This window comes from Physeter macrocephalus, chromosome 9 (assembly GCF_002837175.3).
Source record: "Physeter macrocephalus isolate SW-GA chromosome 9, ASM283717v5, whole genome shotgun sequence".
In the NCBI taxonomy this organism is placed as follows: domain Eukaryota; kingdom Metazoa; phylum Chordata; class Mammalia; order Artiodactyla; family Physeteridae; genus Physeter; species Physeter macrocephalus.
In genome coordinates this window covers 83,302,525-83,329,721 of record NC_041222.1, presented here as the reverse complement: position 1 = coordinate 83,329,721, position 27,197 = coordinate 83,302,525, and the positions used below count along the sequence as shown (strand labels likewise).

The following is a 27,197-nucleotide window of genomic DNA, read 5'->3' as shown; positions in this document are numbered from 1 at the left end:
TCCCAGTGCACTATACTGTGATCTATTAAGTGTGCAATATAATTCTATCTTAAAAAAAAAAGAACAAAACTTAATTAAAACGATCTTATTGCTAAAAAATGCTAACCGTCGTCTGAGCCTTCTGCAGGTTGTAGTAGTAACATCAAAGACCACTGATAATAGATCACCATAACAAATATAATAACAAAGGAAAAGTTTGAAATATTGCAAATTACCAAAATGTGACACAAAGACATGAAGTGAGCAAATGCTGTTGGAAAAATGGCACCAATAGATTTGCTCGACACAGGGTTGCCACAAACCATCAGTTTGTAAAAAAACACAGTATCTGTGAAATGCAATAAAGTGAAGCGCAATACAAGAAGGTATACTTATAATGAGAATGAACAAACTAACCACAATGACCTGGATGGATCTCTAAAACATAACGATGAATGAAGAAAGCCAGACTCAGAAGAGAATGCACTGTATATATAAAGTTCAGAAAGCTATGGCTTTTGAAGTCAGACAGCGGCCTCCTCTAAAGAGAGAGTGATTCTGAGGGGTCCGGGAGTGCTGGGATTTCTTGATTAGATGTTTGTGAAAATTAATTGAGCTGTACCATTACAATGTTTATTTTTTTGTAATGTATACTTCAGTTAAAAGTTAAAAAAACAAAACAAAACACTGTGAAGGACACAGATTTTTGCCCAAGGAGCTTCCCATTTATGGCCACTGCTTTGATGGAGCTCAGGTTAATAAAATCCAGTTCAACACTCACGATGTCCCAATTCATCAAGGTAACAGACAAATGTTTTGAACTAAACATAACTGAATAAATGGGAACATGAGCATTATAACCAAACAGGAGGCCTGCCAAACCTCAAGTGCTGCACCCAGGGTAGGCCTAAAGCTCTGCAGAGGCCAGCATAAGGGACTGTCTGATGTGAGGGCCACAGAAGTATATTTTATTTAAGTGGGGGCTGGGTGTGCTGCACATTGGAGGCACAGTACTTTTGCTATGGCTTGCTTCAACATGTGCCATTTCTCTGGGAATCAGGAACAAATGACAGTCAGATTCTTTGTGTCAGGAAGAGACCAGACTCTGAGAAACTACTGGAAACAGGCTTTGCAAACAGGCTGCCCCCAAATCTGCATGTCATGAAGATGCTAGTTTGGCGTTACCTAGTACTTAGGTACCCAGACTTAGAAAAATGTCCTCTTGAAGGATGATGTCTTAATTGATGTGGGAATTGGGCATTCTCTCAGGCCTAATTGTGAATGTTGTCTTCCTGCTCCCATGTCCTCCCTAAATGCTATGTGGTCATAGGTGATAGTCACTTGAAAAGTGAAAGTCCAAGCAGGCTTCACCTGTATCCTTGCATCAGTGTCGGTATCACAGCATATAGGCTGGGACCAGAAGCATTATATAGGGCCTGGTCTGCAGTTCCCCTGACATGCCTGTGGCAGGGCTAAAAGCTTTTAAAGAAATTCTTGAGACGTATGCTTGATGTAACAAGCTTCAGTCATCAGAAGAAAATTAACAGCACGGCTCCTTTCTTAGGTACATCTGGAGATTGGGTTTACATCTCAATAATGTACTCTTTCAGTATTCCTTCCTAAAACTGATAAATATTTTGTCAATCTATATAGAGTGAGTGATTTTTAAATTTGTAACTTATAAGTATTCATTCATTTAAGAATTTTATAAAGTATTTTTTTCAAATCAGGTATTTCTTGAATGACTTTGACTGCACTTTCAATGGCCAGTTGCCATGAATTATTAAACTCTCTCTTTTTTTTCTTCAGAATCTTCCAGTAGACGTCTAGAGTTTAGCTAGAAGTCTTGGCTACGATACAAACAGTGATGGAAAACACATGAGCAGTAACAAGTTTTAATCTCGCTTCTCAGTACTAACATGGGCTAATCTGTGGAAGCAGCTTATTCCAGTGTCACCCAGGGTGCAGCCACACCAGGCTCTGCAGAAGGGTGTTTTTCTTTTAAATGTAATACCTTCTCATATTTTCTTCTTAAATAGTAGCTGAGAACATTTACGTTATAGATAAGTAGTACATGGTGGAAAATTCTACTTTCAAGAGAACTTACTCTCTTCTTACAAGGTATGTTTTCATGTCTTTTTTTCATGTACTAGTGTACAATTGTTTTAGTCAATACTAAGGGGACATTAATGTTATTAACATAAATGCTTGTAAATTATATAATATAGTTTAAAGTTTATCTGTATAATTTCTTTAAAAATAGCACTGAAATACATATCTAAAATTACTCTAGCTTTTATGTTTTACATATAATGGATTTACTTTCAACATAATTGCGACTTTTTAAAATAGCTAAATGATAACCTGTCATTATACTTTACCATATAAGTTAACATGATTGATTTTTAAAATCATTTAAACAAATATCTTGTGAATATGTTCTTTTAAGAAAATAACATTACCTTAATAAAGAATGATAAGAAAGTTTGGGGATATTACAAATACATTAAGTGAAAACAGTAAAAGATTTTTTCAAAATGTGAAACTATGATATTTTCTAAGGTATTTTAAAAATATACGAGTTATTCAAATGTTTTTACTTACATATTTGAATATTCATATTTTGCCTTGATAAATGTATTCCTTATTCTTATGTAATGAAATGACACTGGACAGTTAAAATGGAGATCCATATAACTCTAAGAAAGAATATTTATCAGCTATAGTTTAATTAGCCCTATATTCAATGTGAAAGATTAGAAACTTCTTTTCACAAAATCCAGTCAGAATGTAAAACAAAGATTTCTTTTGTCCCCTCCCAAAGTAAATTTTTTATTTAATATTAGATTTTAACAAATTAAACAATGTATTTGATATTCTACTCCCTCATAATCTAATACAGCACAGCATTCTTTCTTGTTCACCTATTTGGAGGTGTGGCAGCCATAAACAGTAGCCACATGTTAGATAGGATTAAGTCACAAAGAATCTGAGGGGGTCTATATCTCTCTAAAAATAAAGAATTAAAAAATCCCACCAAGAATCGAGTTGTTTAAAAAAAAATCATAAGCCCACACACGTGTAAAAGCATCTTGATATTTTTAGTATTTAGCCATATAGGGTAGTGGTGGAAAGAATTGAGGATATGCAGTCTTCTGTTACAACTACTTAATTTAAAAAGAATATTCAGATATCTGATCTGAGGTTTAAGACAAAAGAGATTAACTTTACAAGCACAAGTTGTAAGGAAGCATAGGAAACAACAGAAAAATGAAGAGGTAGGAGTTTTTTGTTTTTAAAGACAGTAGCTAGGTTGCTAGATGCATTGAAAAACTGATGAAGGACAATACATTTAAAAGGAAAAGCAGCCAGCAAGTTCTTCAATCAGCTGCTATTTATACTTTCAAGGTAAAGTTAAGTATCTCTTTAAGGAAATCATAGGCTTTAAAAGTATCAGTTTCCATGACAAAAAGGTACTGTGAATAAGTTTCCAAAGTTTAATTTACTTGTCCATTTACAAGGCTGCGCCTTGACTACACCAGAATTTAGTCTGGATTCCTTCTGCGAATACACAGAGCATGTTATATCACATTTATATACTGAAAACTATTATTGGTACTTGTGGATCGAGAGGAATTTCAGCCAAGCAGAACTTTAAGCATAGGATTTAAAAGCACAGTGACTTATTTTCCTAATAATAGTGTCTGAGAGGAAATACCATTTCACTTAGACAAATTTTCCATTCAAATTTGTGGCACATTTAAGCAGAAAATAGGAGCTTATGTAAATTCAGAAAGACACTTCTCAAGCTACATTTCCAGTCCTGAGAACGTGGCCAAGCCTCTCACCCCATCCTCTCTGAGGAGAGTCTGGTTACCGTCTGGAAGTCACTGTGGGAATAAGACCCATTTAGAGGAGGCCAAGCAGAAGTGTGGACAATGCAGCAGTGAGGAGGCCAGCTTTGGCTTCTTCTGCTATAAAGGAGGGCATGGTAGCAAAGTCTCAAAGGCCTCTCCTGGCTCTAATGTGCCATGGCTTAGTAATAACAGCAGTAGCACTGAAATAATATTTCAAATATTATTCAGAGTAAGAGAAACTTGAAACCAAAATTCAAAGTTTTCCATGAGTAAGAAACTCTGGCAAAACGTCTAAATCAGGGAAATACTGAGCTTTCTTGAGAACAAGACATAAACATTTTTAAAGGTTTTAAAAATAACATAATCTAAATATTGCCAAAACTAAACAAATAAGAGCTTGAGACATATTAATAAATGCAAAATTTAAAAATAAGACAAACAACTAAGAGTCATCATTTAAATGAGAAACAATATTCTCTACACTCTCTGAATAATGGGGAAAAAACATTGCTATTTAGTGTTCCCTCTTGTACATTCCAATATTTTTCTACTGATAAAAAATTGCTTAACTAGAATAGGGCAAGGTTTGGGGTCTATAATCACTTGTTTTTTTTTAATCAAGGCTTTGCCATCTCAAATGAAGGGAATAAATGGTTAATTCCTCATGGAATCAAGGTTCTCCTGACTTCTCTTTTCAAGTAAACAGGATAAGAGAATGCAAAAAGATCAGGTTAATTTCATATAACTAACAGAAGACAGAAGTAGCACAGAGAGAAGAATGTGACAGAAGGCATTTCTGGTCTCAATATAAAGAATTTCCTGTCAACCGCAGATGGACATCAGTGGAACTGGATGCCTCTTGAGGAGGTGTGCTCCCTGAGTCCTCTCACTGGAGTCATGCAATCAGAGAGCAGACACACCATCTGGTCCACAATGTCTGGAGGAAACTTCAACACTGGGAGGGAGTTTCAACTAAATGACATTTCCTGCTTCCACATGTCTCCTCTCTCACTCACCAGGGAAGGGTCCAGGAGGGCATGACTGGTGGCTGCCCCCACCAGCCAGCAACTGGAAAGCTTCCCAACTACCACAGACAAGCCACTGCTAACATAGCAGGCCAGAGTCACCATCTTATCTAAGGCAGGGAGGAACTCATGTAGCTTATCAGTGTAAGAAAGGAGAGGAAGGGAGGGACACTGGCTGATGCGCCTCCTGACCCCACAGGTAGGCTGACCAGCAGCCCTTTTGGAGGGGACATGTAAGAGAAATAAGCCCCCTCCCTCATGCTTGGCTTTCTTCCTCTCTTTCACCTGAGCACTGATCTTCTGTTTCTCCTCCCAGCTCTGCTCCTCATACCAGTGTCCCTCTAAGTCTGTCACAACTGCTCTGCTCCCCCTCATCCCAGCCTGCACCCCGCTCCAGGGCTCTCCGAAATCATAGGGCAACATGACTGCCGCAGGAAATGGGGTTTGCAGGAGTGAAGGCAAGTCCCTGGCCCTGCTGCCAGGCTACAGGGAAAGCCAAGACATTGCGTCCTGGCTTCCCACTTTGGATCTCTAACATATTCCTCTTGTTATATGTATTTTTTAAAGTTCTACCGTTTTCTTAGGACTATATTTCTGGTATATTATGCATTACATAGATTTTTCTGGTCTAGACGGGGAAGCTACAGCCTATTTATCTTTAAGTTTCTACAAAAATAATGAAACTCAAACAACCAACCAACTCAAAAATAACTTTTTATTAAAACTCTTTTATCTCCCATGGACCAGAGTAAATGGTGCTAGCCCTCAAGAAATTGTGGCTCCAGACTATTTTGAAGGTAGGCACTGTTGGTTGAATTTTGAGGGGGCAGTGTATGGGAAACCTTTAATTGTACTGTCTAATGTTTCTAGAAGTGGTAAGAAAAGGCAAAAGTATACGGAGGACCAGAGCAAAGACAGTTTTCTTGCAGATTGCTATTTAAAATATTTAAAAAGCAAAATAATAATTTTAAAAATATGCACCATAGACAAGAAAATAATCCTTCACTCATAAGCTCACTCTCCCTCTTATTAGGTTTGTGTATTCTATTTCAACCTTTTTTTTGTGTATGTATATTTTATAGATGTCTTTATTTCTATTGGTCTCAAATAGTAAACTGAGATTTATGAGGAGTACACAAACTTATGGTGAAGAATTTTATTTTCAGAGTCTAGGGACCACACATCTGGAGATTCTTCCAAAATGTTAGAGCCAGAGTATACACAGCCAGCACTGACCACCCACAGTTTAGTTCTATTTACTAACTTGAGTATTTATTTTTTAGTTTTCCTATTAGCGTACCTGACATTCAAGTATTAACTTTTACAACAATCCCACACTTACCTGAGAGTAGCGAATTAGGAGCTGTGGTTGTTTTTTGGGCAAGGAAGCGTGGGAGAAGTGGATAGGGAGAAGCATGTCCATTGAACATCCAAACATGTTCTACTTCATGGATTATGTATCCTAACCCTGTGGCTGGTACACAGTGGGTACTTGATAAATGCCCAATGAAAAACTCCAGTAACCTCAAAGAAAGCCAGAGACATGACCTCAAATGACATTTAATTCACTAACTTCTCTACCAAGGTCAAATAAGGTCAGGGGCAGCTATGGACCTAGAAGACAGAGCTGCGATGCAGAACAATCTTAAAGAATAAATTGGTACCAGAGACAAGCTTTGGTTTTGCTAAGGACCAAGAGCTAAATTAGCTCAAGAATGAGAATTGTGGAAGTCAAGGCAAGGCAGGACACCAAGCATTAAGGAGCTAGGAACCACAAAGAAGCCTACGGTCAAGAAACATAATGGAGCATAGTTAGGCAGGCAGCTAAGAAGCAGAAATGATGTGCCAAAGTGATCCTGGAAATGAAGCCTAGTTGACCAAAACCAGGTGCCTGTGCCAGGATTCCAGGGTGATTGGAATAGTAACCTGCCTGTCCCCAGGGCCGGCTGACAGAAGCTGCTGGCCCTTGAGTTGCCAGCACAATCTCTCTCTGTACCATACAAATCTGACCACACAACCACTCCCATTTCCACCCTCCGAAAGCTGTGAGTGCACTCCTTTATGTACAGATGTATACAGGACAGCAACATGTGGACTGGCGGGAAAGGAGGAGATGACAGAGGCCACTAGATAAAAGAAGATAAAAGAGAGTGCTCCTGTGTGGGTTGCAGCAGAAGATGCAAAGAATGGGTTGGGACACATGAGCTCTAACTCAATTTCCAGTTCAATTTGGTTATGTGGCCTTGGGGAAGCCACTGAAGCTCTTTGCACCTCTCAGTCCTGGTTAATGTGAGAGATGTATCTAGAATAAACTGAATTGACAATTCCACAAGGCAGTGTAGAGACGGAAGGACAGATGTGGTTCTGAAGTGGGATTCAGAATAAGATTATAAAAATAAAAGCTTTTCTGTTCTGTGTCCTGTAATCTCCCCTTTCCTAGCACAGTTGAGTGTGAGTTCTCATAGGGAAACCTGATAAGGCTGGTCATGTCCAGCCGCCCAGTGGGCAAAATGTACTTGTTGCCATATAGATTTCTAAGAGTTAAATAATGTTAGTTATCAGGTTAATCACTGATGACAGTAGGGTTTTTTAAAAAACCTTTCTCTGATGATTAAAAGATATATAAATGAATATTTTAATTAAGTTAGTTAATTCATTTCTGATTCTTAAGTCCAGAAAAAAGCAAGGCTGTGGAGAGATATTAAAGCTGATTTCTGGGTTCTAGAAAACTGTAAGAAACTGGCATAATTCAAGGATTTGGAGGGCCAAGTCTTCCTGAGGCTGGACCAATTCTGACTGACTCTAGAAGCCCTCTGTGGCTAAGGTGCTATCTGGTGCTCAGGCATAGCAGGACAGCTACACTGCTGGATGACCGGGCTGGGTGTGGACTCCCTCTTGCCAGGATACAGCCTCACCAATAGGCATTATGTGAAGCTAACTGCATGCCCCAAAGGGAAGACAGGCATAAGTCTGTTTTAGATGATATCATAATACTTTTAATTTTTGAAAATTACAAAGAATGTATGTTTCACAGTTGATGGTTAAGTTGATGGTTAAGTAAACATACCTGTAGGAATATCCGCCATCAGATGACAACAAATCTATTCTCAGAAGATTCTCACTCGTACATTCCAGTTTTGTGTGGGCTTTAAAAAATACAACTGAAAGCACCCCATTCCCTCTCCCTGCAAAAAAACTAAACAAAAGGAACTCAGTGGAAAGATGAGTAAAAAAGAATAGCCTGGACCTCAGATGCTTTGGATCAGGTATTAGATAATGGAACAGATTGGAAGGAAGAAATCCAATAACACTCTGGAAAAAGTAACCAACTCTGAGAGTGAGGCTGGGGAGGATGGTGGGAGAGAAGTTAAAGAAAACTTCCAGATGTACTAAGGGGACATGAAGGATTTTACTTTAAAAGTGACATAGATATTAAGGCAATGGAAGGATTTTAGGAATAAATAGTCAGGTATGATAATCTGTTTTTGTTTTTAAAAACATTTATTAGTTTCCTAAGTATAAATGTAGTTCTTATTGCTCAGTATAGAAATTAAAGAAAAAAAAAAGACAAGTAATTCATGACTCCACCATCCAGATATTATCATCAATTAGGTATATTTGTGCCAGGTTTTGTGTGTGTATGTGTTTGTAAGTATACTATGTATAGATTTTTTATATTTTCTTTTATTTCAAAAAAGTTTTTCATATTTTTAAATATCTTTGCAAACATTTTGTGGGTTCCAAAGTATTTCATGGAATAAATATACCCTATTTTATTTTACTATTTCTCTTTAACCATTAGTATTATCTTTAATTTTTTTGATATTATATATGATTCTGATGAACACCTTTATGCACATTAGAATTGTTTCCTGAGACTAGATGCCAAAAGTAGAACTGCTAGATGAAAAATAAAGATATTTATAAAGCTTCCAATGCATATTGCTGAACTGCTTTCCAAAAACTTTTAATAAACTTACTCTCACACTAGTAATAAATTAGAATGCCATTTCATTGTACTCTTGCCAACTCTGAGAAATGTACAGCAGCAGGAACTGTATTTATTTAAACTTTAACTTAATCCTCAATGTCTACTTAGTTCTAGATTGGTCCCCTACACAGGACGACATGAAGGAGTATGTGCTCCTAGTGTTCTTGACTTTGTGCTCTGCCCAACCCTTATTTCACTCTTCGTACCTGACACTGAAGAATATGATGCTGAAGGACATGGAAGACGAAGGTGATGGTGATGCTGACAACTCTCTTTTTCCAACAAGAGAGCCAATTAACCCCTTCTTCCCATTCGATCTGTTTCCAACATGTCCATTTGGATGCCAATGCTACTCGAGAGTTGTACACTGTTCTGATCTAGGTAAGGACACATGTCAACTTGTTTTGTAGAATAATGTCGTTTTGACAAAATTTAAAGGATAGGGAAAGACCTCACTGAAATTTCAAAAATCAGCTGATTGTAAAGGAATTTTTCATTTAAATTTTTGAAAAGTATAACAAACCCCAAAGTACATCCAAACTTATTTTAAAAATCCAGAAAATCAGAGGAAAACAATGGAAATTTCATATACAGAACATTTCCTTCTCTTCCCAAATTTGAATCAGTATTACATTTTAATTTCCTTTAGAGAGAATAGATGTCACTGTGGTTTCATCTTATAGAGTGTCAGCTGGTTGAAACTGTGCTTCCTAGCAAAATTCTACCATAACAAAATAAGTTGCCCAACCAGAACAATAAATGGGTTATAGAGTTTGTGAAATCTCTAATCTAGACATTTTAAAGACAATACTCTATTTGTTTTGAATGGTTTGGGTTTAAAACTATCTAGAAAATAAATGGCTGAACCAAAAACCACTTTCTAAAGTCTCTTAAAAATGTGTAATTCTCTGCTGAGCATTTTATTCTTTTAATACTTCTAATGAAGGTGCTCTCCCATTCTGGACCTGGAGGCCCATTAAGGCCACTTCCAGAGCGCACATGAGCAGACAGTGCCTCTGAAAGCTTTAGATTTATTTCTTACTGCCACAGCATTCGTGGCAATAGTCAAAGCTTGTTACAGTGAACTCCAGAGACTTTAAAAAAATGTGTTATTATGGGACATAATGAGAAAGGTGAACAAAAAACATCCAAAAAAGGGGATACTATTATGAGCTAGAATCGCTGGTAAAGTCTTAATGGAATATACAGGCCAGGAAAAAATGGGTTTTAAGCTTTACCTTTGGCATTCTTGTAAGAAAGAGATGACAAGATGCAAACAACGTTTGCTGGTCTGGAAGCACAGGCAAGAATGACTGCGGGAAGAGCGGCAGGAAGGAGAAATGTAGAAGCTAAAACAGACCCTGGTGTGAGAAAAGGTTAGATTAGGGAGTATCGGAAGGTCTTTTTTTTTTTCTTTTGGTACTGTCGTTTTTAAACTGCATCACAGGCAGGAAAAAACTTCACTATCATCAATTTGTAGAGTTGAAGCCTGAGAAAACACTTTGCTAAACAAAGATCAGGATAAAAATGTATATATCTACTTTGATACTGCTGGATGTAAACTGGGTTGGTTCTAGGTAAGACTTTGACTAAGGAGATGTTCACCTTTAGCACACACCATCCTTGTGTGATGGCCTTCATGTTCACTCCAGCACAAAGTCATCTACTTCAACTTAAAGACCTTGAAGGAAACACTGCATAGCTCTGCTCCAGTATGTGACTGTCATCAAAGAAATGAGAAAAACCAAACTGCCTCATGACAGACAGTTGGTTGCAAATAGTGTTTTACTTACATGGTCTCTTGAACATTTAGCTTTGAAAAAAATCTAAATAAAATTCACCCAAGAATATCTGTAATAGTATGACACATACCTTTAAAATGACACAGCACTGTTAGCAGCATATAGTGGTCCCCCATGACAACTGAAGATGAAAAGGACACTTAACAATCTTTTTCCCTCAGGAAATGAAATTTTTTTCAGAGCTTCCAAATTCATCAGGGGTAGGGTAGGGGAAGGTTTGTCAAAGTTTATGTTACTAGATCCTGTCTGCAGAACCTCTACCTTCCTATAAGAACTTCCACTTCATTTTCTAAAACCAAAGTAATCTCCTAACAAAACTGCTGTTACCTTGGTAACCCATCAAGTTACCCCCTTTTCCCCCTTTCCATCTACATCAAACTTCGTAAAAGAATTGTCAATTTTAAACTATAAAGGGCAAAGTATTGAGGGCTGTCAAGTGGAATGTTGATAGTCACAGTATTTCAATACTGAATTCTTCAATTTGGGGCTATTAAATATAATACTACTCTTCAGGAGTAAGGATGGCTCCACTAAAAGTGTAGTAATATCTGAAACTCACTTTAAAATACATAAAAAAGATAAATTGATGGATGGACAGTAAGTACAGTATAGTAAAATGTTGATGGGATAAAAAGGAATATGAATTTTCACTGTAAAATTCTTTAAACTTTTCTGTATGTTTGAACATTTCAAAAATAAAATGTTGGGGAAAACCAAGAAAGCCCCATGCTCGTCAAGCATATATACCATATGGAATGTCTGACAACAATCAGAGGTGCACATGTTCAGCCATTTAGGGGAAGCAAGGAAAGTAAGGAAGAAATGCGACACATACAGCTCCTGGCAATTTTCTGCTTGTTTAAGAGAGGAAAAACACATTTAAGTCTTTAAATAATGTAATTAACATTTACTGAGTACCTACACAAAAAGGAAGATGCAGCTGCTGAGATGAGAGAAAAGAAAGCTATTACTAGACTACACAGCTCGAAAAGAGCTAAGGCTGTGGGTGATAAATTCAGTAAAGGTATACTACACACCTAGATGTTAATTATATGTTATGGATGAATAAGTTTTCGTAAATCAAATAATTTACGACTAATTAGAGGAGCTCATTATTAAAGGAAATGGGTAGTAAAGTCTTTGATAGTGTACACGAAAATAATTTATCTATTTTCTAAGCACAACTTTCTACATGTTGATGCTTCTTAAAATGATCAAAACCCACAGGCTCCAATTTAGCACTACAACTGCCTGAAAATCTGCAAAGAATGTTAATATTCTTTAGTCAAAAGTCCATCAGCAGAAGCTGTGCCTCAGCTGTAGGTCTCCTCCTTGTAGTCATATTAGAACCCCCCAACTTAGCTCCATTTAATGTCACATTGCAGCAGACTGAACGGTGATAGCTAGAAACAGCTAGTCACCTTGTAAAAATAAAGTTACTTGATAAGATCTTTAGGACTTTCCAAAGTACAATGTTTTTGTCATCTGTTACATGTTAAGTCATCTATTACTTAATGGTAACCATGAATTTTTTTAAAAAAGCACATTTCTATCATATCAGCAATTTCATCTTTAGCATATAACATATATGCAACGTGTTTGTTTATTTCTCAGGTTTGTCCTCTGTCCCAAGCAATATTCCATTTGATACCCGAATGGTTGACCTTCAAAACAATAAAATTATGGAAATCAAAGAAAATGATTTTAAAGGACTCATCTCACTTTATGTAAGAATACATGCAAATATTTAAGTGAAAATCTCTGTCACTGCTAAAATGATTGCTTGTATTTGTGTTTGTGTAAACAAGTCTTACTTTTCTGTGTATGATGAGTGAGAAAATCCCCGTTATTCAGCAGTGGTCTAGTTAATGAAAAATTATAGATTTAATTCAATTAATAATTTAATTCAACTGATGTTTACTGAATAACAGCCAGGTGGAAAGGCAGCGGCCTAAGAATTCAAATAAGTGGTCCTTATGATCTATTTAGGTAATCATAGTCATTATACACTAAAATAATAAAACTGATTATTTTCAGGAACTCATTAGTGTACAATGTAAGAAAAGCAGTAGCCAAACCCACAAAGCTCTAACAGCAGCATGTGCAATATAACATAACTGACTAAATATACTGGTATTGCTTTTTTTCTAGATCTCTAAAGATGAAAAAGAACTTTTCTTTACTATACTCATTAATATTTTAATTTTCTAAGATTTAAAAGATTCTTACTTTTCTATTTAGCATTTTGAGCCTCTAGATTTTAGCAGGTAAAATTTCTAATTCTATTTGAAACTGGGTTTGAGGGAGAGCCTGATTCCACACTGTCACAGACATGGGGTGTGCGGCACACACAGAAAGGAGTATATTTTTACCAGTGGTAACAAGATGTATTTTAAATTCTTCTAGGCTTAACCTATCTCAGTTGAAATTGTTAAAAGTAGTGATGTGTCTGAAAGGAAGGTAAGAAAAAGGAGACACTAAGGACCTATGGTGAAACCAGTAAACATAATAAGTAAAGGGAGTTTAACTGCAGAAGTATTTGCATTTCTTCTGTGAAACAGCAACAATGTGAATAATACCAGAAAGGCGTATATTAAGTCATTCTGGAAACAATGGGAAGATTGTTGTAGAATGGAACCGGGGACAAAAATCATAAAAGGAAATAATCTAGAGCTGCTCCCTGAAAGAATGAGAGGATCCAGATTAGCAGAGAGGAATAAAAAATCCTAGGAATGCCATTGCCCTTGTGAAACACTGAAAATTGTTTCTGCAAAATCTGGCACGTTTTGAAAATAGTTACTAGGTGAGTGGCAAGCCCTGGTTACCAAGGATTTTCCCAATTTTGGTTCTGAAGTTCCGCACCCCAGCAGATCAAGATGGCTGCAGTCAGAACCCTCAACATGTTGCAAAGGGCTTGGCTGTGGAGAACAAAGATTCAGGCTGCATTAAGCTCTTTCACTCTCTGAGGTTGTGTCTTCTCTGAAGAGTGCTGCCATGTTGCACTAAGAAATAGTCACAGAACTGAGAAGAGGTTGAGTCATTCTCCAGAAACTACTACCATTTTCCCAGTGTCTAAAATATGCCAGAATGCTGAGGGTACTTTGTAAGAGTTTATTCTTACAGGCCTCTATTCTGGGGAAAATGGTAAACATTAGTAAACAAGACAGAGGTGAGGTTTTAAGAGTAGATAAAATCATGCAAAAATGTATTTGTTGTGTACTGAAGTTAATTTTGTAGAGTGAATAGCTTTTAAGATAAGATAAAGAGGGCTTCCCTGGTGGCGCAGTGGTTAAGAATCCGCCTGCCAATGCAGGGGATCCCACATGCCGTGGAGTAACTAAGTCTGTGCGCCACAACTACTGAGCCTGCGCTCTGGAGGCCGCGAGCCACAACTACTGAAGCCTGTGCTCTAGAGCCTGCACTCCACAACAAGAGAGGCCACCGCAATGGGAGGCCCACGCGCCACAACGAAGAGTAGCCCCCACTCGCTGCAACTAGAGAGAGCACCCACGCAGCAACAAAGACCCAACGCAGCCAAATAAATAAATTAATTAATTTTTTAAAAAGATAAGATAAAGATAATACTATCCATCACTTCCACGAACAGAAATGGGAGAGGGGAGCCTTAAACACGTGTCACCTACTCAAAGACAAACCAAAGGTGTGAAACCAATCGTTAAAGCTTTGCACTGTTCCAACTCAGTAGTAAAATTTTTTTTTTAAGCTTAGATTGGGCTGGAGAATTATTTACATGGTTAATAAAGTATATGAATGACATAATTTACATTGATTTCCATGAGTGACTAATCACTGTAGAATACTGGTAAATCAAATCCACTTCCTGATATGGTGTAACTTTTTATGCTTTATCTAGGCTTTGATTCTGAACAACAACAAACTAACAAAGATTCACCCCAAAGCCTTTCTAACCACAAAGAAGTTGCGAAGGCTATATCTGTCCCACAATCAACTAAGTGAAATACCACTTAATCTTCCCAAATCGTTAGCAGAACTCAGAATTCATGACAATAAAGTTAAGAAAATACAAAAGGAGACATTCAAAGGAATGAATTCTTTACATGTGCTAGGTAAGTTTTTGCAAATAAATGGAACATTTTAAAATTATAAGCAATATGCATATGTAGAGATCTTTATTATCATTAACAACTTTAGGACTGATAATTTCCAAAATTAATTTTTTGAATCTAATAAGCTGTACCTAGATAAGCCATTCATAAATCAATGAAAGTATCAAACAAAATTTATAGCACTTAAAGAAATACACCTTTTGCAATATAAATACACATGCACTCTGCACTCTCAAGAATCCCTTAGTGTGGTTTCTGTTTTCTGACTGCACTTAATTGGTTAAAATCTGTTATTCTTATTTAATTTCAAGGTATCATTTTTAATGTATTGTAAAAACTACTCAAATACAACCGACAACATTGATTCAGATATTATTTGGAATGTACATCTAACTTTTCATTATCTGCTTTGAAGATTATTCAGCTAAGGCGTTTTTATTGTATACTTCCAATTCTACACACTATTTTACTTCTAACACCCATGGTATAACCATGCCATCTTCCCCTGCTATATCCATTCAAAATTCCTAACCAATATTCTCATTCATTTATTTACTCATTTAATTCAACCAAGTACCTGGCACTTTACCAAATAGCTTTACTTTCTGGCATTCCTCAGTTATATTTCTGTTAATCAAGTAATTTCTAATTGACTTACAATTTTAAAAGTTTAGGTGACAAATAAATAAATGTACACTGGAAAACACGAAGGTTTTGAATTATATGAAGGATGGTCTTTTTTCCTATGTTACATTACTATAATGAAACCTTGATTATGATCATGGTTGAAGAGTGATAAGTAAGTTATTGACTTAGTAATTCAAAGCAAAATAGTAAAGCTGTTATATATTCCAGCCTATGTAATACAAAGCAGTCTTTTTCTGAGACTGACAGAAAGGAGAGTAGATAGACACAGAAACAGATATACTGAGTGAAGGAGAGTGAAAGATAATGCTCACACTTAGAATTTTCTTGGGACGCGCATCTCTGCATTGTGAGTTTCCTTCACATACAACATATGTATGCTAAATTATATAATTTCCCCCCACAGAAATGAGTGCAAACCCTCTTGATAACAATGGGATTGAACCAGGGGCATTTGAAGGGGTAACAGTGTTTCATATCAGAATTGCAGAAGCAAAACTGACCTCAATTCCTAAAGGTTTGTATTTATACAGTATTTATTGAATTGTCATTTTAAAATGACCATTAAATGTAAGGCTGTAAAGTGTACACACTGTCAAAACCACACTGCAATTAGAATCCTTTTTACCAGTATATCTGGTCAGTGTAGTATGAAATTTAGTGTTTTCTCATGTACACATCAAGAGCCATATGTAGTGCTTTTTTCTTTTTTTGACAGTATGAAACCAGAATCTTTTTTTCCCAGTACGAACAAACATTAAGAAGCAAAGAACTTTTTATTTTCTGTCTCTTTCCTAACATTTACTCATCTATACTTGTCATTCTGTGAAGTGTCTGTTAGAGGTGAGAATTCTGTAGAGAAGAAAGCAGAGGAAGAAGCACAGGGCCAGAGACCTTTCTCCCAGCCTTGCAGCAGTGGTTCAGGGTGGGGCTTGTGAGGAGGGATTGGGGCAGACGCTGGCTCTGGCAGGGATAGGTGTATACTCTGGGCAAGGCACTCTATACCTCATTTTTTTTACACAGGGGTGCTGTGCAGATTAATGGGCTGATGCACAGAAAGATCTGAAGACAATGTTGGGCATATAGTAAACGCTCTCTCGTGACATAACCAATAACAGAATGAGCACTGTGCTCTTTATCATATGAGCTGAAGCTGGTGCCTCAAAGTAAAATGCTTCTTAAGTTTGCTACTGGACCAGTTTTCTAATGCATTACTTCTAAGCTCCCAGCCTGATGATTAACTAGATTGGATTTGCCTTTCTCCAAACCCATGCTCAAGGTCACAACTTCCTCCTCCCTGACAAGTTCTCTCTTCTATGCTAACACCTGGATCAGAAATAACCCTATGATTAATAACACATTTTCCTTTCAAACAGCCCTGTCTTTCAGTATCCATAGTAGAAGCAGCAATAACCTGTTTTCTTCTATTTTACCATAACCCCTTTTCTACTACTCAGATGATCCAGAAGATTAACAAAACAAATATATGCTGATAATTTAAAAGACCCAGCAAAGCTGCTATTATTAATTAAGTAAAGCTGCTGTTATTAATCTTTCATTTAGGAGGAAAATCATCTGAAGTAAAAGTAGAAAGACAATTTCTTTTAGTATAGAAAAAATCAGTTTAATTCAGAACTACACAATTAAAAACAACCTTAATTTAGGTTTCAAGGAGATGGCTATTTTTCTACAAGAAACCTAAAATATTATATTTACCTTCTAATCTTTAGAACAACAACAAAAATACATACTGTACCTAACAAGTTAAATAAAATCCCTTTCATAAGCTGGAAGCTGACATAGAGTGAGGAGGAAGAGGAAGAGGACAGGACAGAGTAGAGGCAGAGAGGATAAGAGGATATACTGGAGCAGAAGAGTAGGGCGCCACCCCAGAGCTGTAGCTCTGAGGTCCCGCAGTTATCATCGCTCTTTATATTTACATCAGCAACTTTCTTATACTACAAAACATCCTGAGAGTAATTCTCTTCAAGTTTCAAAGTGTATCTTAAAAATGAAGTTTTAACTCCTCGTGAAATTCTCAAGATTCTTCCAAAGTCTAAAGGAACATTTTATGTCTTTAGAAATTTAAATTTCAAATCTCCAAATTTACATAACTACTGCTTTAAGATCCTTATGACATTCAAAAGCCAGTTTTTTGTTTTTATGACTTATTTGCTCAAATGTTAAGGCTGACTGCCCAAATGTTATAATTCAATCATCACTACCCATTGTGACAGGATGAATTAGGCCAAGGTCCAGAGGGTTCTTACCAGACCTGACAAGTTAACATAAGAAGAGTGAAACTGTTTTCCTTCCTATTCATCTGGAAAATTCTGTTACATAATAGCATTGTGTTGAGGGGAGGAGAGACCTGTTTGAAGATAGGGTAGGTATAAAAATACCCAAATCCATATGAGAGGACAGTCCCCTTAAATTCTACAAACCCTCTTCCAAGAAGTTTTCCTGACTCAACATGCACAGAGATTTCTCGTCTTTGACTTGCTACAGCATATTCTAGAATAGACTGGCACACTCTATAATATTTTTCTAGTGATTTTTGTATACATGATAGACTTGCTCAATTAGTGTTTAAGGTCTTTGAAGACAGAACTTACCTTCAACAGTCTTTACTACTAATAAAATAAGGAAATGTTTTAGCAAGAGTTGAAAAACGAATGCATTTCCTAGCTAGCTAACAAGAACTTTTGACTGAAAAATAATATGTTATGTGTAGGATTAATAAAATGAGATCTGACTGAATTTTCTGGTTAGTCTCTTTCATTCCAGCTTCAGTTAATCTGGGGAGGGCTGGGGTCAGAACATGAAGGTGTGAGAAGAGAAGGTGCAAACATTCACAAGGTACCTGCCATGTGCCAGGTGGCACTGAAGATGCTTCTCTTTATTTATGCAGAAACTACTACTAATTGAAAAGAATAAATACTGCAGTGGAGCAAACATATCAAACAGGGAAAAAATCCATATGTTCATAATGATATAAAAAAAATTCATTGGTCACCTCTGGGCATTGCACTAATTCATTACTTGAAAAAAAATCAAGCATTTATGCTGCTTTTTCTATAAAAACTGTATTATAAAGTAAGTAAATAATTAATGAAAGAAAATTCTTTAGAGAACAATCTCACCTAATAAATGAATAATGAATGACAAAATCAGAAAATCACCATTTTCCCATTCTGAATGAAATAATAAATCTAGGTAGCAGTAATCAATGAATGAGTGCAAAGACCGTCAGATGAAAGAGTGATTTGCTGAATCTAATCTGGTCTCTATATCTAACTACAGGTCATAAGAAATAAGGGGGCTAGAAACCATGATAAACTATATTATGTGGAGGCCAACAGCCCAACCTACAAAGGAGTATCTCAAGCAAATTAATATCTGAAACAAATCAATAGAAGAAGGAGAAAAAGAAAAGAGTAATAGAAGAAGAGATTTAAAGAGATATAAGACCCAAATATATCCTGTAAACTTTATTTGGATCCTGACCTGAACAAGTCAACTGTAAAACAATACATTTGAGATCATTAGGGAGAGGAATATTAGATGATTAAAGAATTGTTGCTAATTTTGTTAGATGTGATATAACATGATGGTTATGTAAGGGGAAAAAAAGATGACCTTATGGGTTAGAGATGTCTAGTGAAGTCTTTACAGGTGAAATGACATGATGTGTGTGAAATTTGATTTTAAGTACTCCAGCAAAAAAATAAATGAATAAATAAAAACAAGTCAATAAACAAATCAATAATAAATAACTATTGGCGTAGATGAAACAAGATTGGAAAAATGGAGATAATTGTTGAAGATGGGCAACAGCATGGTGTCACATAATACTAGTTTCTATTTTTGTATATGTTTGAAATTTTCCATAATAAAAAGTTAAAAAAAAAAGCAGATTCCCCCCAAACTGCCTAAGCCTATAATGTGAAACTTAACAAGTAAACAAATAATAAATAGGGCTTGGTCTTAACCTGATCTAACATACATATGTCTTTTCTTATCGCTAGAACTACCTTCAACTTTACTGGAGCTACATTTAGATTATAATAAAATTTCAACTGTGGAACTAGAGGATTTTAAACGATACAAAGATCTGCAACGGTAAACATCCCCCAAATCCTAACTTGGAAGTGGTAGTCCATATGATGAAGATATTAATGAAACTTCTTGGAGAATGTATACAGGGACATAAAATTAAGGGAAAACTAGAAGGAACTGCTATCATTCTGTCTCAGTAATGGAAGAGGGACAGCAAGTGGAATGAGAAAAGGGACACTTTCGAAATGTCCCTTTTGTTGCATATACGTTAGACAGAAAATTTTCTGACAGTGGAGGAGAGGGCTGTTACATACTGAAATAGGTTATTAAAGGAAACCATGAAATACCTTTCTCTGAACATATATACAAATATTTCTAACTTAGTTGTGGTGTTTGCAGCTAAGTGTATCATACTATCTGCTCAAGAGCTGATGCATTTTATGTCATTTTTAGGCTGGGTCTAGGAAACAACAGAATCACAGATATCGAAAATGGAAGTCTTGCTAACATACCACGTGTGAGAGAAATACACTTGGAAAACAATAAACTGAAAAAAATCCCCTCAGGATTACAAGAGTTGAAATACCTCCAGGTAAAACATTCTACTTGTGTTTTGCAGATATTAGTACTTTTCTTTGTTTTTATGAAACATATTAGTATCTGGAGCAAAGACCAATCAAGTAGCAATGGTAATTCACACCCTAAAGACCCTCCAGGTTGGCCGAGGTGTTTTATGCCAAGGAGAGTGTTAGAATACCAGTTTCTATTGAGATATCAGCTAAAACACTCAGGTACCCATGTCCATCCCTCTGCTTCTTCTACTGAAACTGCTAAGGCCACCGTGGTGAAGGTGTGGACACAGCTAATTTCAGGTTTCTGGGGTGGCAGTGGCTATGTAAAGGCAGGACCGGTCAGGAGGAAATCAAGTAGAATTATATAATCTTTCATTCTGGAAACATTTCACAAAGGCAGAGCATGTGGATGAAGTCCCAGGTATTTTCACTATCAATGTGGTGCCACATTAGAAGTGTGCATGCTTTTTAAAAACTCAGGCCAGAATATATAATCAAAAGTCAGTATTTGGAGCATTAAGGGCGCACATTTCTTGTTCTTCATTACTAGAAAACTTTTCCTTCTAATCTGGCAACTCTTGACTAGCTGGAAGGGGCCACAGAATTGTTGGAGAATCTGATAAAGCTTTAGATACTCCCAAGAACAAAAATGAGACAATATTTTCACATAATTTTAGGAGTTTCACAGATCCTCCTGATTCCCATCTGTGGACCTCAAATTAAGAATCCCTACTTAATCTCATGTCACCTCAGTCCATTTTTCTCATGTGCTTTCCTTGATATACAATTCCTCATCTTCCAAGGAAAAACATATTGAGAACAAAACTGGGCCTTGAGCCACTTGCTTCTATATTTCTTTCTAATTTTTCTTTAAACAAGTTTTGTTCACTATACAAATAGAAGCCTGTGAAACAGAAGCCATCAAAATGGATGTGCTATATAGGCAGATGCTCATTTCAAGATTATAACTTTTGCTTTGATTTTTTCAAATGCTGCATTTAAATGTTTATTTAACCACTGAGCATGACCAAAGTCTTTCCTCCCTCAAGCTGTCCAGTCTTTGAGTACTTTACTCCACAACACTGATCCCAGCTTCTGGGTGTCTTAAAGCTATCCATACTATTGCTAGCATTTTAAAAAATGAACAGAATTATAACACATAGTCATAAGGATACAATTCAATGGATGTCCACAAGCAAACACATTCATGTCCAGCACTGTTCCCCATTCTCAATGAGGTCAATGCTGTGGTAAACTACATCTTGCACTGCTGCTGGGCTGCCAGGAAACCATATAATGCACCTGTCACAAAATCTCCAAGATTAATAGAGGGCAGCAGGGACTCCAACAGAAAACTAGAGGTTTTAGCAGTGCCTACAGTTCTCATGACTGGCTCAGATCAATCTCACCAAGGCAAAATCTAGAAGTAACTACGGCTAGAACTGGTATCTTAACCTTGCCATCAAAAGGCTCCTTCTTCCTAATATGCCAAAACACTGTTAATTAAGTAGATTGTTTTTACTTCCCAGAAATCTCAGTTGCCAACAAAATCCAAAGAAGAAATTTAAAGGGCTATTAAAGGGAATGAAGGGAAGGTCCTATATTGTCCATTCTTTCTGAGTAGTAATTTAATAAGACACATACACAGCCTATAAAATTGTATTTTATCCATTGGTGCAAATAAAAATTCAACTATTGATGTTGTATTACAGATACATATTTAAGATGTCGATAGACATATTTTTCTATAAAATTTACAAAAAAGCAGCTCTACACTTCTCCCTTTGATCACAGAAAATGCTGGCTAAAAATTCTTCACATTCATATTGCAAGTCATTCTTACAGCATTAAATTTCATTCTTCTGCTCATTTCTAATACGTTTAAAACACATTATTGTAAATATGGCACTGAAGTAACCATACACACACACACACACACACACACACGCACACACCTATACGTGTGTGCGTGTGTGTTTGTGCATGTGTGTGTATATAGAGACAGAGACAGAGAGAGACAGAGACAGAGGAGAGTGGCATGTGCTGACCAGGCAGTGTGCCCTGGGCACTGGCATGAGTCCTACGCCACACTTCACACATACAGCACTTTTGTATATAATACAGGAGCCTGCGTCCTTGTAATAAGTATTTAACAGGCATAAACAGGCACATATACTTTAAGCAAAATATATTCAAATCAGTGTAAAATAAAGAGACAAACCCATGAACAAATGCTAACTATAAACAGAATATCTTCTTTTTACATTTATCATGTATTTTTATTCCACTCTTTTCCCACTTCAACAGATAATCTTCCTTCATTCTAATTCAATTACGAAAGTGGGAGTGAATGACTTCTGCCCAGCAGTGCCAAAGATGAAGAAGTCTTTATACAGTGCAATAAGTTTATTCAACAACCCAGTGAAGTATTGGGAAGTACAACCTGCAACATTTCGTTGTGTTTTGAGCAGAATGAGTGTTCAGCTTGGGAACTTCAGAAAGTAATAATTAGTAATTAGTGATATCCATTTAATGTAAAATTCAAAAATTGTTACATTTGGAATACTTGAACTCTGTTTAAAATGGTGGTATTATGCACATAAGCAAAAAATCTATTCCCATGTGGTAAGTCCACTGACTTACTATATGACAAAAAATTTCAACAGAATTTTGCAAAAACTATTGATACATCAGGATTAAAGGAAATAAGTATCTGTTGCAGTTTCCTTTTACATATAAATGATTTTGCATAAATCTCATGCTTGAATGTTCTTTCTCAGTAACAAAAAATAAGACATTCAGTATTTAACACTTTGTTATCAAGTGCATTTAAAAAAGAACTGTACTGTAAATGGAATGCTTGACTTAACAAACTTTGTGCTCTTTCATCTGCTATTAGAAAAAGAAAACTGGCAAATACGGTTATATAAAAAGTATGTTATATTATCCTTAAAAACTTGGGTATTACTGTAATATTTCTAATAATGTTGAAGTATGGTTTGATATAATCTTATTCAAATTCTCATGCCTTAGAGCCTTACTGTCTTTATGTTTAAAACTCCTTATAATAAAGCCTTCAGTAAGTGTTTATTACCAACTCAACAGATGCTATTCATAACAGCTTTTTTCAAGCTGTAACACATGCTTTTCTTTTTAACTATTATTACCTGATTATAAAACCTCTATAGAAATGCATAGTGAGTGTTTATATAAAATCTCACACTTTTTATTATCAGTTATTATAAGCTTTTAATAGTGTGTCAATTGTTAGGTTATATAACACTGTCACCTCAATGCTAAGGAATATTTTTGAGATGTCCCTTTGTAAGACCTTCGTTGGAAGAGACTGGATACTATCAACTCTACACCAAACTGTCTCCTTAAATATGCACAAACTGGATAACTCTGAAAAACACACCTGGTATAACAGAATAGGCAGAGCATTAAACAGAATGCACAGCTCTGTATAAAAATTAAGAGTACTTATGTATATTTTTGTTGGTGTTCAACATAAGTAAAACTAGAAAATAAGGAAAACATTAAAATATTGGTTTGAAATAAAATATTTTGCTTTGGTTTAATTTTTCTTCTCCCATTCAGGAACATAAACTATTTTTCATAAAACTCTTATATTTTTACTAAAACATTGTTAGTAAAGTGTTAATGCTTATTCTTAATAACAGTACCGAAATATCCCAAATTATACCTGTGCCATGAAACATAATCACCTTTATGGTAAACCACCTCAAAAACTAGACTTTAAATAATTTTGGGGAGAGCAGTACCTTACAGATATGTAAAATGGGGTGGAGGGTCTGGATATCCAGGTCAAGAATGGGTAAATAGGTCTTCCTCTTCACAGTGAGGTTCCCCAACTCTGGCACTGTTGACACTCTAGGCTGGATCATTCTCTGTGGGGAGTGGTATCCTGTCCTTTGCAGAATGTCTGGCAACTCCCTGGTCTCTACTCACTAGATGCCAGGAGCACTTGCATGCTGGCCCCACAGTGTGACAATCAACTATTTCTCCCCAAAACGCCAATGTCCCGGTGGAAGGGGTGGAGCCAAATTGCAGCTGGTTGAGAACTACTGCTTTATAGATAATTTACTTAATTTCTAAATTCTGACACAAATTTGGAAACCTGAAACAAAATAGTTAGTATTTTTGTTTGGTAAAACTGTAGGGGCAAGATTAAAGTGTGATTAAAATAATAGCACCAGTAGTGATGTAACAGAAAAAGCCCAGAGATACAGAGCTCTGAGTTGGAAAAACATACACAGAAGTCCAGTTCCACTTATAGTCTTGGGCAAATCACAATCTCTTTGAACCTGTCTTCTCATCTATAAAGGGTAGGGATGAGAACACTGATCAAATAAGTTGCTATAAGAACCGAATAATAAAAGTATATGCGAAAATGCTTTGTAAACCATAAAGATTCATGAAACATGCATAACTTTTACACTGGACAATAATTTACTGCAAGAAAAATTAAAGATTAAGAAGTCCTTTAAAAACAGAAGAATACCTAACAATGATAATCATCCTAAAATTAAAATGTTCTAAAGTTCTAATAGTTTTAATAAATAAAATTCATTTTTCTTTCTTTTTTAAAATTCATTTTTCTACAATATATCATAAAAATAAAATTGTGACATCATGCCACTTATAAGAACATAAGTAGAAGTGAAATGTTCACTGAAATTGTAAGAATCCAGTTCTTGAAATTAAATTAAATTCATAAGGTTAGTGCTAAGGTTAGAATCATCTAAATAGATTAGTCTATGATCTGAATAGAGAAGCTTAAAGTAGCTAAATTAACCTTTTCTAAAAAGAAAAGACAGCAAAATTTTTTAAATACTGGAAATGATGCCTGAAATCACTGCAATTAATTTCCTGTATTTAATGTTTGTGTTTTTCACCCCACAGCTGTTAACCATTTTTGGTTATATGTTTGCAAAACACAAATCACTAATAAAAATCATAAGCAACCAAAACTGCATTAAAGCTTCTGTCACAGTCCCATTTTATGGTAAATGCAAAATATTACCCACTCGAAATCCATTAAAGTTTGGAAACAAATGAATTACTACAACTTACTGGGTTTATTAAGGACTTCAAGGTAGAAAAAAAAAAATCTCAATGACCATCTATCCTTATTTCCTCCCAAATACTACAAGAAAAATGATCATTGAATTCATGAACTATAATACTTATGGAAAATCACTTGAAGTCATTAAAACTAAAGCTTTTTTCCTAAATCAATTTTGTTCCTCCTTAAACTAGTGCATTATTTTTCTTTTGTTTATAATTCCATCTTTTGGGAAAAGAATTATCTTACCTTGGCCTTAATTACTTCTCTACTCACATGGTCCTTAACCTACTGCAACTGACTTAATTCTCTTGAATTTATTTCCCCCAAATTGTACCATATGAATAATACTTAATAGTAATAGGTGGTATGTAAAGAACATTTTCAGACATTCTTCCAAAAGCCTTACTTGCATTTATTCATTTAATCCTCACAATAGCCCTATGAGGTAAAAAGAAACGAAACTTGAGTTACTTGTAGTGAGATGGATGGACCTAGAGTCTGTCATACAGAGCGAAGCAAGTCAGAAAGAAAAACAAATACCATATGCTAACACGTATATATGGAACCTAAAAAAAAGGTTCTAAGGAACCTCGGGACAGATGAAGAGAATGGACTTGAGGACACGGGGAGGGGGAAGGGTAAGATGGAACGAAGTGAGAGAGTGGCATGGACATATACACACTACCAAATGTAAAACAGATAGCTAGTGGGAAGCAGCTGTACAGCACAGGGAGATCAGCTCGGTGCTTTGTGACCACCTAGAGGGGTGGGATAAGGAGGATGGGAGGGAAATCCAAGAGGGAGGAGATATGGGGATATATGTATATGTATAGCTGATTCACTTTGTTATAAAGCAGAAACTAACACACCACTGTAAAGCAATTATACTCCAATAGAGATGTTAAAAAAAATAAAATTAAGATATACAGTGTAAAAAAAAATAACCATATAAGGGAGCTACATTTACTTATTCCTATTTTTGGGGGGTGTGAAAATTGGAAAACAAAGATTGGCAGACCTAGGATTTGATCCCAGCAGGCTGGCTCCAGGCTTTTAACCACGATGACACACTAATTTTTTAGTCAGTGATCAACCTTATAAAAAGGTGGACAGTGCTTCCTCCTGGACATTCTTTGCTAACTTGGCTTCCACCTATCATGCCTTTCAGGTTGCTCTTTTTTTTTTTTTTAAATAGTTAAGACGTACCATTGTACTTTATTTATTTTTAAAATTTACTTATTTAATTTATTGATTTTTGGCTGCATTGGGTCTTCATTGTTGCACGTGGGCTTTCTCTAGTTGCAGTGATTGGGGGCTACTCTTCGTTGCACTGCGCGGACTTCTCATTGTGGTGGCTTCTCTTGTTGAGCGTGGGCTCTGGGCGTGCGGACTTCAGTAGTTGTAGCACGTGGGCTCAGTAGTTGTGGCGCACGGGCTTAGTTGCTTCATGGCATATGGTATCTTCCCGGACCAGGGATCAAACCCGTGTCCCCTGCACTGGCAGGCGGATTCTTAACCACTGTGCCACCAGGGTTGCTCTTTAATGGCTAGTGTTCCCCAATATTGTTTTGGCCTCTTCACTTTGCCCCTGGTAATCTCATCCATTTCTAAACATTAGCCATAATGTCTCATGTGAAGGTCTCTGAAATCCACGTCTCAAAAGTGGATCTTAGAAAAAAAAAAAAAAAAAGAAAAAAAAAAAAAAGTGATCTTAGGTATCACCTCACACCAGTCAGAATGGCCATCATCAAAAAATCTACAAACAATAAATGCTGGAGAGGGTGTGGAGAAAAGGCAACCCTCTTGCTCTGTTGGTGGGAATGTAAATTGATACAGCCACTATGGAGAACAGTATGGAGGTTCCTTAAAAAACTACAAATAGAACTACCATATGACCCAGCAATCCCACTACTGGGCATATACCCTGAGAAAACCATAATTCAAAAAGAGTCATGTACCAAAATGTTCATTGCAGCTCTATTTACAATAGCCAGGACATGGAAGCAACCTAAGTGTCCATCAACAGATGAATGGATAAAGAAGATGTGGCACATATATACAATGGAATATTACTCAGCCATAAAAAG

The 27,197-nt window shown here is 36.2% G+C and overlaps 2 protein-coding genes across 5 annotated transcripts in view; one reads left to right on the top strand and one right to left on the bottom strand.

Moving 5' to 3' along the window:
* The window catches only part of CENPP (centromere protein P), a 242,670-nt gene that overhangs the window by 95,219 nt on the left and 120,254 nt on the right, over positions 1 to 27,197 (bottom strand). The window lies entirely within an intron of this gene.
* Positions 1,826 to 23,541, top strand: ASPN (asporin). 2 transcript variants are annotated; one of them, XM_007111294.4, is made up of 9 exons: positions 1,827 to 2,100; positions 5,609 to 5,658; positions 8,961 to 9,233; positions 12,269 to 12,381; positions 14,529 to 14,742; positions 15,794 to 15,904; positions 19,416 to 19,509; positions 19,900 to 20,038; positions 22,326 to 23,541. In XM_007111294.4, the coding sequence occupies exons 1-9, from the start codon at positions 2,054 to 2,056 to the stop codon at positions 22,521 to 22,523; spliced, it is 1,239 nt and encodes a 412-aa protein (XP_007111356.1). In that variant the 5' UTR covers positions 1,827 to 2,053; the 3' UTR covers positions 22,524 to 23,541. The 2 variants fall into 2 exon arrangements, with proteins under 2 accessions (XP_007111357.1, XP_007111356.1); XM_007111295.4 differs by lacking the exon at positions 5,609 to 5,658 and having other exon boundaries at positions 1,826 to 2,100.

Bases quoted from the DNA above. Each gene is read 5' to 3' on its own strand.
- ASPN (XM_007111294.4), top strand. From the start codon at position 2,054: ATGGTGGAAAATTCTACTTTCAAGAGAACTTACTCTCTTCTTACAAG. The intron at 2,101-5,608 runs GTATGTTTTCAT...CCCATGGACCAG, and splicing joins ACTTACTCTCTTCTTACAAG to AGTAAATGGTGCTAGCCCTC. The intron at 14,743-15,793 runs GTAAGTTTTTGC...TTCCCCCCACAG, and splicing joins GAATTCTTTACATGTGCTAG to AAATGAGTGCAAACCCTCTT.